The following is a 13,534-nucleotide window of genomic DNA, read 5'->3' on the forward strand; positions in this document are numbered from 1 at the left end:
CAGCCAATCCAAGCAAAATGATGAGCATGAAAAATATTTGAATTTATACAATTTATGTCAAACTTAAGGTGTTTCTGTCTTCTTCTTTGCTGTTGATATTTAAGATTAATTAGTGTAGGTACCTGATTTCGTTAAAGGCTTATAATATACATGTATATTACATGAAAGATATCGATAATCCATGCGTTAAACAACACGCGCGCAATGCTACCGCTTTTGAGGTCTGAATCTCCCTATTTTTCATCACAATAGGTTAACATGTATGAATGAATAGACATTACAGATGAGAGAACACTCATATTATTTTATGTACATAAATGTATGTACATATGTAGTATGATAAAACTGCAAAATTAACACAAAAGGTACGAAGCATGTAACTGGAAATATAAAGTGAAAAGAACTCCCCAAATTAACGAGTATAAAGTCTGAGGTTATACAAATGTGTAACCAATCATAAACATCTTAAGGTAGGATTCTTCTCTGGTTTCTGACGAGATGAAACATTCAAAGTATATTTGCTCATATGTTTTATATATTGAGGTGTAAGGAATTTAAAAGACCATATTTTTCTTTCCTCATCACAATTGTACAACTTTAAATAGAAATGGTAAACTGCGTTTGAAAACTAGCAGGGACTATATTTTTGGCGGAATGGTGGCGTATGAAAATATCTTCTTTTCTGCCTCTCAAAATTATAATAGAACAATGAAAATAGTTATAATTTTTATACAATCGATGACTTGGAGAAATTTTCAAATGTAAGTTAAATTAATAATGAGGGACTAAACTTTCAAAATATATCAAATAAATATGATTTTTCAATCAAACTAGAACTTTATTAGATTTTAAATGCTTCCTATCAAAGTGCAGATTTGAGCCAAAAATCCATAAAAAGTATTTTTTCTCTCTTAGCAAACGATCAAAACTTTTTGTTTTTGTATCATTTTGTACATTTATAAGACTACTTTATTATATGTGAAAATAAGAAAAAGTTAAATATAGGAAGCATATGAAAATAACTAATACGAGGGTCATTCAAAAAATAAGTAGACAATGCTTCTCACCGTCATATAATTATTACAAGATTATAGATCAACACATTTTCGTAAACATAAACATTTATTTTGTCGAAGTGTGAAGTTTCATTCCATTTGATTAAAAAAAACTCATGTTAGCCAAAATTTAACCCAACATGTTTTGTTACCACGGAGCACGGTTAACCAACATTGTAACGTCAAAGACAACGTTGAGAAAGTTTGTCAAAATTATACTAATTTTTTTAATTTCAAACACGGTTTGTAGCGTCTTCTCCATTCAAAAAACATATCGATAACACTTAACACCTAGTTTGCGAACAATTGAACAAATATAGCTTGAATAAGAAAGTCATTGTTTTCAAATTCTTTAATTTACCATGTAACTCCATTAATTCTGCAACAGTGAAAAAAACATCACGTTCAATGACGTTTCTAACTCTTTCGACAATATTTTTAAGTTTAACCTGTTTCTTTGCAGACAATCCATCGTCCGCTTCAAACTCGCTACCACTCAAAAATTGTATTTTCCATTTAATACAAATATACAGATTATTTTTTCATACAGATCCTGGTTTATACGGATTTTTTAAGCTTGTAGAGGAAGTTTCCCGAATTTAAAATACAATTTTATTGCTACTTGCTGCTCCGTGACGTCCTCCAACGTCATGGTTTTTTGCTTTTTTTAATCAAGTCCGTATGTATTTAGAAACTGATATCTTTTAAATGGAGCGACATATTACATAACCTGATTTCATTTTAATGAATATAGCAATACTTTGTTTAAACATGTAAATTTTATTTCGTTTCAGCTCCATTTATTGGAGGTATGGCTGTAGATACTATAAAGTGAAAATTAGTAAATTACTCAATTTTGACGGTGCTCCGGGACCCCATTTTCGCTCTTCTAAATCCTTGGTAATTTTAATAAATATGAAGATACATTGCAATTTTTTTCTCAAATTATTTGATTTTGTTGTTAAAATATTTGTACCAAATTTGGATATAATATGACGTTAAATAAAAATGTTAGGACAAAAGTCTACGAACTTTTTGAATGACCCTCGTATATCCTAAAAAATTAAGAAATACAGAGAAAATTCGGATTAGCCAATATCCAGTTAAGTGAAATTATTTATGTAAATTTGGTAATATCATGCTATAGACCAGATATAGTTATATGTTTTTATGCAAAAAGAACAATCATTTAACTTTTGAAATAGAAGTAGGAATCACATGATTGGAAACAGTTATTTTTATTCTTAATGTCAAGGAAAAAGATAATGACCTTGACCTGACCTTGCCTCTAATATAAAACGGTCAAATTTAATTTCAATGATACTATCACTTACTGATATTGTCGTCTTGATTCTGTGAAAATTTCATTAATTTTTAATTATTAGAAATATGAGAAGAATCCTACCTTAAGACTATACACTTCTTCAGCTATTTAAAACAGAAAGAATTTTTTTTTTATACCTGCCATCTGTTTTATAACAGTATCTCTCCTCATACCATTTGGATACCCAGTTTCGTGATAAAGGAAGGACCATACTAGAAGACATCCGAAAAATGATTACTTTTCAATTATATAATCGGTAAGATCAAGACTCGAAAACATTTTTGAACGTTTAAGTAAAAATTCAAGAACTTTTTTCACGAAGTAATTAAAAAAATAGTAGTTAGAAGTATACACTGAAAATTATATAATGTTTTGTACTTCTCTAACAAAGTTTATTATTTTATATACTTTAAGATTTTAACACTTGTGACACTTATAACACATTTAAACTCAAAAATGAAATTCGAGCTGTAGATTAAAGTGTAAAGAATCACATTGACGCAAAAATGGGCAAAATTGAAAAAAAAAAAACCTTTGCACTTTTCTCAATACTTGAAAGTCAGGTTTTAAAATATTGTTTTATTCCTTCGATCCTTCTTATTCAATTGCACGAATCAAAGGAAAATGATACAATAGTCTCAAATAAGTTTCAAGAATTCTGTAGCAATCTTCAAAATCTATAATCAGAAAATTTTCTCTAATCTTTGCGTGCTTTTGTTCTATTTTATGCTATAAATAGAAGTTACATGATCGATGATTTCATGGACGATAACGATACAGTAGATACAATCGTCGTATTGATTTCGATTTTTTTCTTTGCTTGCTTCATAGAGCAAATGAGTTGGTTAAAACTTTGCTATCCTAATATATTCTATACAGTTTTGGATTTATGATACAAATATCATATGGAAAATATATGATTTAGACTCACTATTATTATTCGTCGTCCTTTTAAGGACATAGAACCAATTTGTAATTTATTGTCCTCTAACGAATATAGATTTTGAATATGTAAAAACAGTTTAAAATGTATTTTTATTCACATATGTTTATCATCGAAAACCACTGTTTGTTAGTATTTTGAATGTAAATTGTCCAAAAGAAATATTTTTCAATGTCTTCTTTTCAACATTTCCACGATCTTCCTATCAATTTTATCCATGTTTTTTTCTAATCTCTCTCTCTCTCTCTCTCAATCATATTTTTCTATTATTAATTGTTCATTACTCTATTATGATAACGGGCAAACGTTATGCAAACAAGATAAATCATTACATGTTAACCACTTATATTAGAAAAACATACCTGTATGTTCACTAAGACACTCCCCTTTCTTAAAAAGTTCATATTCTGAATAATAAAAACAAAAAAGTATTAGTTATGTCTCAATTTAACTGGATGGTAATTACTGTGTGAAATATGCTACATTTTCCTAAATTACCTGATCCAAATTTTATATTATTTATAATAAGTGCACCCCCACCCAAATTAATTATAGAAACAATCGGTCACTTACCTTACATTAAGTTGGAATGGAATCAATTCAAAACAACAACCAAATTAAACAGTTTAATCAGTATAATCAGATATTGACGATATGAAAACGATTATTTGGTTGTATAAAAAATCATCATTTTATTACCAAAAGAATGCGCAAATTCTTTTTTATATATACATCTGTAGATAGAGCCAGATGGATACGTAAGCAATTGGATATTATAGTTATAAAAACCGTTAACAAGGGTGCAGAACTATTTTTGAGCATCTTATAAACATATACTCACTTTCACTTTGTGATGATAAAAAAGAGACAGAAACATAACTCACTTTCACTTTGTGATAGGTGGTGGTGGGAGGAATGGATGGTCGTCGGAGGGGAAGTACCTTTATAAATGGATGAAAGTGAAGCTATTACATTATGTCAAATGACAAGATTTAAATATAACCTGAATTACGAAAATATAAAAGAAACAATGTAACCAGAGATACATTTTACTATATAAAATAAAAAGAAGCAGATAACATATGTGAGAAGTTTGAAGTAAATAGTCCTTGTCCACGATTCCATCTGATGATTCTTTTCATTTTAAAACCCAAACACACACACAATTTCATGTGTCGCTTGATATCCATCTTCATTGTTATTCCGGATAGATTGAATCCGATGAAGAAGATATAAAACCTACCCTGAGTGTGCGTAGTGTAAGAAGTGTGAGTAGAAGAACTATGACAGGCATTATGACAGCTTGGTTCGTGGTTATGAGTATAGGCAGCTGCATTTGAAAAATATTATGTGACCCAAGCCAATTAAAGCAATCTGATTAGAAATTTACTACTATGATAATTATGCAGCTTATTTTTTTTATTATTTATTGTAAATAGTACAGTTGTATTTATCATGTTTACAAATATGCTATCAATTTAAAGTTTGAAAAATAGGTCTGTTTTCTTTAAAAGTAAAACAGATGTTTTTTTCTAAAGTTCTTCTTGCTATAATACCTACTGGAGAATCTAGTAATGTAAATACCGTACATATGAGACACAAAATCATCAATGCAATGGGAGTCCATATTTCTTAATTGTAGAAGGTCTCTCCATACTGAAACAAAGGGAACATGATTTACTTAAAAAATAAACAAGTGTTAAAATGTTCTCTGCGCAGGTAGGTTAAGGTTACAACCAAATATTCTACTTGACTATATGATATGATGTCATAGTAAGCTATATGAAGTGAAGTTTAGAGATAACAATTTCTTATAATCGATATCTAAGATTGATTTGAGGTCGTAAAAATTAATCAAAATATGCAGAGACATAATATAAACGGAATTTTGTCATTTCTGGGTCTCTGTAGTTATCACAGGGCCGGTTAAATACCAAACCCGTGACGTCATAACTGTTGATCATGCAGTGGCAGAGTGAAAGTGAAACGTAACGAGAATTCATGTAAACAAACACAAGAAATCGGAGTTTAAAAGCATTTAGAATGAATATCTTGTGTGATTCATGTGGGAATAAAGCTTATGAATAAGGTATGGTAATATACTTCTACAATTTCTTCGTAAAATTAAAGCAGGGAGGGTGTTTACTTGCCGATCAGCCTTTCCTCTGTCGTTCGTAACAAATAAGATGCAAAAGTTCAACACTACGCCGCACACTTTGAAAATTAATTTTTGTTTCTATCTAAAGTTCTTATTCTTATGTTTTTTGAAAGTGTGGCAAGAATCGTATGGTTTACGGGAATTAATGCATTTTTTTCGATGTTATGAACAAAATGTAAAAAATTTTGGGAAGGTTTCGTCTGAAAGTGTTGAATAATTATTTCTGTGATAGGACAGTAGGATTCTAGCAGCACTTTTCATGGTACAGAGATGTTTTTACAAAACTTATATTACAAATTGAAATTAATTATCCCCGGGGTAGTGTTGAACTTTTCACTTTTTCATTAAGGCATTTTTTCCAATTATAGACGTCACGTGGTGACGTCGTTGTGACGTGCTTCATGTAGTATAAGTCCCATTGAAGTCTGTAGAATGCATAATTATAACAAAAGTTTTATCCTTGACTTTTCCGATTTATTAGTGTTACATAATTATAAAAAAGTGTTAATTCGTCGAATTCTGGTCCATGTGCTGCCTTTACATACCCGCGTGGGAAATAAACTTTCATTTGATCAAATCTTGTGAAGCCCAGAGGGCTTCTCAGTAGATTTGATCACGTATCAAGTTCATTTCCCAGTGAACTTTGTCACATTGTTTTTTATCACATATTTACCTTTGATACCAATTCTGAGTAAAACTGAATTTTTAACACAAACGGGTCGCTGTATTGTTTTGTTGTGATCCGTAATAATCTATAAGATGTGTGGCCTTAAAAATTTGCCTCGCTTCATCTCTTGAATATTTACAATGAGGTTCAACAGTCCAGTTGAGGAATTCTTTGTTTATCATGTAAGAACAATAATCCATACTAAGAAAAATCTTACCATATAATGATTTCTTAATATATTTAAAGTACAAATGTGATATCTCCTGTTTTAGTTTGAAAAATCAAAATTTTGCGAATTTCAGGTTAAAAAGGTTTATGAAATTTTAGGCTAATTATAGTATTTCAAACATTCTTCACACTGAATGAAGGCCCACTAAACATCTATTAAATGAAAAAAAAACTAGACAGAAATATATCATCTCGCCTTGTGGTTTGGTCGCACTATGACCTATGATTCCCAAATAAGTTTATAAAGAAATGAACATATTCTCTTTCAATAGGTCCATCAAAGAAAAACATTTGTAAATGAATTAGTATATTTGTAATAATTTAACAAAGCCACAAAGTTTGCAGGTTCTAAAAAAATCTGTCAATGAAAATTTATAGGCAACTATAGCTCTGTTGGGTCAATGAATAGATCATGCAACTTGTAGGTAAACCTTATATTAGTAACATTCTGTAAATTTCTCAAAAAAAATGCTATGAAAATAAAACAAAATGTTACTTCAGTCTTTATCATTTCTAAAACACATACAAATATTCATATTTTTGCTATCAAATCATCCTTACTTTTGCATTCTTTCCTAAAATTTGACTACATACTAGGGATGTCAACGAATATTCGAATATTCGAATATTCATTCGATGAGTTGATATTCGAATATAAATTCATGATTCGAATATTCGGATTTTAAGTATACAAGCATCAAAAAGAAAAAAAAATCTGGCAAAAACTGAAGTTTTATCAGAAATTGAATCAAATTCTCATCGTTGACCAGTAATAAGATTTTATTTAAAACAAAATTAAAATATATTCCTCTTGGATTACCTTAAAGGTTTGAAGAATGTGTCTATTAAAATGATATAAATTATTCATTTGATCATTTAATTAAAGACATAACAGTGTCCAGTACTTATAATTAGTTTGTATTGTTGAAAGGACACATTTTTGTTTATGCATACATCATTTAAAATCATTATCAGGAAATTAATTATCTAAAAGTAATTGCTTTTAATGTTTCTCCATTAGACAGTTGTTCTGTGTGGTATAAATCTGTAGGGTTATCAGTGTACACTTTGGTAAGATGATTAATTAATCTGGAACTTATTAAAAGAATCTTTTGAATTTTCGGGGGAAAATTTTTTTTATTACATTTTGGATATAAACTCTTCATATATTCTGTAAAATATTTTAAGAATATAATTAAAGTGCATTTACAAAACTCTACATGAAATTTTATTCCAAAATAATGACATAAAACGTATATATATTGCTTTACAAAAGAGTGAAGATATATACATATTATAATGCAAGATGTATTTATTTTATCGAATATTCGAATATATTCGAATACTACTATCGAATATTCGAATATCAATTATTGACAATTTTGACATCCCTACTACATACATTTATTGAAATAAATTGGGAGGAAGGACATCCCACAAATGTAATATTACATTTAATTTATTTTTTACTTTGTAACAAATAATTGGATCTAAAAAGAGAATACGAGAAATTAGGATAACGACCCACTTTATCCGGGTTGTTTTGGTATCCTCTGATCTTATAACCGAAAAAGAAGCTTCAGAGTTACACCGCCGAATTCTTTCTTTCAAACCATAGAGTGCTTTTAAAATATTTATAATAAATTCAAGATTAATTAAAATACTAATTAAGTTCACCGTCAATTAAAACTGAATGGTAATTTTACTACTCCTTTTTTTCCAGGGTAACCTCATATTACAGTTTAAACAGTTGTAAATTAAGAAGAATATCTGAATTGCATGTAATGCACTTAGATATACATATCTGTTTTCCAATAATTCTTTGATCCCGACATTCTGAACGCACCTTTGCTACGACTATGACATTGTATTCTAGATGTTGCTCCGGGTAGATGGTAGGCCTGAGTTAAGTAAGTATTCATAATGCCTACATTAAGAAAACAAATTACTTTTAATTTTTTTCCTTTTGAGATATAGAATGGATTGTTTATATATTACATTGTATTTATATATACAATACACTGTACTGCTTGCTGTCATTTTATTACCTTGGAAGGAGTGGGAACTTCTACATCTATCGGAATGAGGATCTACCAATAAAGTACAGAAAATGACATGTAAAATAAATTGCCATGCATAAAATATACGAGGGTTGATCCAAAGGTAATATCACAGTGTCCATATCTTTTATATTTGGCATCTTATCAAAGAAAGTAAAGCCTTAATTACCTACCCAGACACACATAATATACATACACAAGCCATATGCTTGTATTTGTTTAAGTATTTCTCAGAATTAAAATCAAATGCAAAGTTTATATTTATGTCCTGTTCACAGTTTGTATTATTTGTAGATTCTTGTGTTTTTCTATTTGTTTTTGTTCTTTTTTTTTCTTTTAGTTTTTTTAAATTTTTTTTTCTTTTATTGATCTAACACAGTTACTTTCGTCTTTTTTATGCAAAGTAATGCTAATTTGAATTATTATAAGAAAGATCCGGAAATTCCATAGATTGAATCAAGTGCCGTGGAGGAGAGAGAATCTTATGTTTATCGAACTTGTCCTCAGTTTACTGACTCAATGCAAACATGAACGAAAAGGATTATCGTAAAAAAAAAATTGGCAAAATTTTGATATTTGGAAACAAAGGCAACACTATTCATAAAAATCAAATTGATACATAACGTTGTGTTTATTGACATACACTCTTACCTTCCAAATTCTTTTAAAATCAAACTTAAATTCTAAGAGGGATAGCCTTTTGAAAGATTTTTTTTGAGGGGGGGGGGGCTTCAATGGAAATACTGTTCATAGAAATTAAAAACCGGTTAATAAATGTACCTGGATTCTATTTATACAATCATTTATCTTAGAAAAACTACTGAACAAATTGAAATTGACATTTTAAAATCAATTTGAAGTCCATAAGCTATGGCTATGTTATTGGGTTTTTACGTCTATTGACCTAAATTGACTTTGCTCCACTTACTGATTTGTGTATGTCGCATCTTTCTTAATCGCCTTTTATTTTGTTATTGTTTACAGCAATAATGTGTTATCTTATATTTTTTTTTCACATATGTTTTATGGTTAATATAATACGATAATAAATTAAAGATCTAGGTATATTTCCAGCAAAGATTTTATGTTATATATAATTATATAATGTTGGCATTTATTTGTTCAATCATTGAGTAAACGCGGTAGTTCTTTTTAAAGATATGCCTGGAATCATTAATTCCTTTCTCTTGCTGTGAATTTAACTTACTAGTTTTTCGATAGGGATAAGATATCTCGTGATGACAACTACACCGTGGAAGATCAAGATCTGAAAAAAAAATTTCACGATGAAAGAACAATAGATCCAACTAAATGTACTTTTATAATTTACATAAAAGAAATACAAAACTTATAATAATAATAATTATTATCATCATCATAATCATAATTCAATTATTTAGTCTTGTGAAATATATCATGAAATAGTTCATCTAAATAAAAAGAAAATAATGTCGTTACACCCGGTCCTTTAATTTGGACCTATAAGTCACATGGAATTAAATCTTGAAAACATGTATTGTTAGTAAAAGTAATCATACATGTTTGTATATGTATTTCATTATTGCTTGCTTCTTGATCCTTGCTTATGTTGCAGAATAAAAGCTGGATATTAGTGTTCCAAATTGAAATAATAATCAATAATGGCGAAAGTGACACTTAGTAAGTTATGCTATAATTATATTGGTACATGAGGTACATATCAGAAGAGTTATTATAAAAATTTAGATTTAAAGCAAATCAAATTTTCATACACCTCTACAATGACCATGTTTTGAAAAGTACTACTAGTATCTATAAAATGATTAGTACTTACTTGCCATTTTCCCAATTAATTGTAACAAACAATTACGATCGTGTCGTCGAAGATAATCCAAGTGTTGGAATACTACAAACACAGAATAATAAACATTAAAGGTGCATGGACACTGATTTGAAGTTAATATTTTCTGTATAATATCACGACATTTATATTTTAACAGCATTTCACACAAAAATATTTCAAAATGTTTTTTCATCTAAAAGTTATTAAAACTAAAAGTTATTAAAAATTTTTGGATGGGTTTGATTGACATATCCTTGAACTCTCACAAATTTTACTTTTATTCTTAATACTTAGAAAAAGTGGCAAACATTTTTCCAGAAAAATAATTACATTCAGAGTAGAAATGTTCGAAAGCAATACAATTTTCTACATCTTCTACTATGAAAAGCTTCATCAATATGTCCCTGATGAATAAAACTTTTAATGCATGTATAAACGTAATTTCCATTTTTTTAAAAATAGAAAATTTTGGTAATTAGTGTCTTGATTATCTATCTTTCAAAATGGTAAAAAAAGATGTCCAATTTGTCTTGCTGCCCACACGTGTAACACAGCATGATTAGGGATAGGAAGCCATTATTTTTTTTAATATAATTTACAACACTCTTCGAGCATAATCATACTCGAAATATAAATTTCATTTAGAAAATATGGCATTTTTATCAATTTTCAGGAAATGCATATCCTTTTTTATTAGAGAACTAAGCCTTTGGATCAATTGTGTAACTGATACGTGAATTTTTGAACGTGTAATTTTGCAACTTATGTAAAAGTAAGACAAAACAGAAAGAGGAAAGCCTTTAAAAGTCAAGAATTACTAATATTTGTATTGAATAAACTGTTGATATAATCAGTTGAGTATTATTCTTGAAGAAATCTTGAAATAACTTCTTCAATTTTAAAATTTTGATTTGTTGCTCCATTTTTCTTAGAGAAATACTCCTCTTACCTGAGTATGGTGAAAAACAATTTTCCTTTTCTGCATTGTCGAACACATCTGAGAATATAATTCAAACATATTTATATCTGTTGTCCAGCAATTAACAATGATATTGATACAAAAATGTATGTACAATAAAAAAAAGGGTTTAGGGAATAGTCATGCTGTAGAATTAAAATACAGTATTAATCAAGTTAATTTTCTACTACTCCTTCCAAGCTAATAAACAGTAGAAATGGCTAAATAAGAAAAACGATCACTTTTGGGAAGAAATATTTTTGCAAAGTTTGAGAGTTGACCGTGAATTTCGTTTTAACTCTTGTAATATAAATGAAGCTTACTTGCTAACCACTCCCATTAATTGCATTTATTAAAAAAATCAACTCAACTCAAAATAATTTAAATATTTTTCAAATTGTTTTACGAGGTGTGATTAATAAGTATCTAAAAATAATATAATAATTTAATTTTGGTTGAAAGGCGTTATTTTGATAAAAGAGTAGTCTATATTGTATAACCTGGGTTGCCTACATCACAATTGCTTACGTCAAAAACGTATCCATCCGCTTGATGATACATTTAAAAAATGTACAAGTTAAAGGCAGTTTTGAAAATAAATTTATTTTGTACATTGAATGATTGAAAATGCAATTATAAGGAATGAATTAAACAGCTACCCAAGTTATATGGTATAACCTGGGTTTGGAGCAGTGAACGCTTTTTTATGAACCTCTTCGCAGTTTCTAAATCGCAAACTGTCCCAACCGAGTTTATACAATGTAACCTGAGTAGCTATTAAATTCATTCCTTAATGCGAACTATCTCTATATTCACAAAAGTGCAATTCAGATGAGAATGGCACACAAATAATAATAAATTTGTTCTATTCATAATGTGAAAATGACGTCAATATGAAGGTAGCTTGTAAGAAAAATTATTACATGACATGTAATAATTTGTCAGGTGTGCATTAAAACCGGAGGGGCCTACTTTAAAAAGTAATACACACTGAAACCTATTTTTTATATTTACAGAAGTAATTCAATTAGTTTGCGAACTTTTTTATCACCTCTTGTATCTTGCTTCATTTTTGTCCATCTCTAATATGAAAGTTTGAATGATGAAACAAAATAAATTGAATCCAAAGGGGGAAAAAGAAATATGTTTTTGATTACCATTCCCGATACGTTTTTTTCATATCAAAATCATAAACATCACTTTAATTACATATCACTAGTAAATATCTTGTTTGGCAATTGTCTATAGACCTAACACACTATATACCTCTGTAATAGGAATGGCGTCGATGGCAGTCGTCATGGTCATCATGTGTTGTGGCCCGTGCAGATAAAGAAACCACAGATTCAGAAGCGCCAAGGGATCGAGAATCCCCCAAGGATATGGACACTGCTAAGTGCAGAATAGAAATGGTAAGTACCAGAATCCCAGGTCCCTTGTTACACCTCACTAAAACACAAGGACATGCTCAGTTACAAAAAGTTTACAATCATTTCTCTTTGATAGATATTATTGTTGTTTTTAGTTGTTTTAATTAATGATATTGAGAAGACTCTGAATACATCATTGCGATGAAGATGATCAAATTACAATGTACGTCAACAATCTTACATTTATAACAAGTCATTTTTCTGTTACTTATCCATAAAGAAAAAATTGACTCACTCTCTGTCGGTTCTTTTGTCTTTCTACAGGATATTTGAAGTAGACTAAAGATAAGAACCAATAAAAGGAATTCGTGCATTATACAGGTTATCGACACATGTCCACTTGACATATATATAATAAATATAGGAAACAAAGTGCGTAACCCAGAGAATTAACATATCATACCAGTAACCCACAGATTCACATCGAAGATGCAACAAGAAATTAGTCTTTTAGAGAAAAGAATGGGCTAGATTTGAAAAGAGAAACAAAACTGATAAACCCCTAGAAAATAATTAGCACTTTGAAAACTATGAGTTCCTGTAAGAATATGAAAGAACTGGTTGAATTTCCATTGGAAATTTCATTTGGTAATAAATCCTGCAGGTTTAAAGTAAGTGACTGTGTAAAAAAAGTGCAACAGAAATATAGATATTTTCTCTTTCGTATTTTGTCCTGCAAGATCTGAAATGTCCATAAAAATCAAACAAGCGAGTGCTTAAGATACACTGAGGTGTTTCTGTCTGCTAGTCATGGAAAGACCCCTTTGTCTTGTTTGTCAAGGAAAGCAAGTTCAAGCCAGTTCAATGCGTCATGCAGTTTTGATAACGTATTTATCATGCAACATAACATCCTCATAACGTCAAGGGTCCTGAGTGAACACGTTCCTTT

General features: G+C 29.4%; 1 protein-coding gene across 1 annotated transcript; it reads right to left on the reverse strand.

Moving 5' to 3' along the window:
* Positions 1-3,670: 3,670 nt before the first annotated feature.
* On the reverse strand, positions 3,671-12,957 carry LOC134231134 (uncharacterized). The gene is made up of 10 exons (XM_062713052.1): positions 12,881-12,957; positions 12,482-12,664; positions 11,207-11,254; positions 10,249-10,320; positions 8,424-8,465; positions 8,222-8,302; positions 4,907-4,978; positions 4,566-4,652; positions 4,207-4,263; positions 3,671-3,729 (listed from the first exon to the last, which is right to left on the reverse strand). Coding segments are annotated over exons 1-10 (702 nt in total). The 5' UTR covers positions 12,882-12,957.
* Positions 12,958-13,534: the final 577 nt, after the last annotated feature.

This window comes from Saccostrea cucullata, unplaced genomic scaffold, assembly GCF_032062105.1.
Source record: "Saccostrea cucullata isolate Sc308-1 unplaced genomic scaffold, CSIRO_AGI_Scuc_v1 ctg20170, whole genome shotgun sequence".
Taxonomy (NCBI): Eukaryota; Metazoa; Mollusca; class Bivalvia; order Ostreida; family Ostreidae; genus Saccostrea; species Saccostrea cuccullata.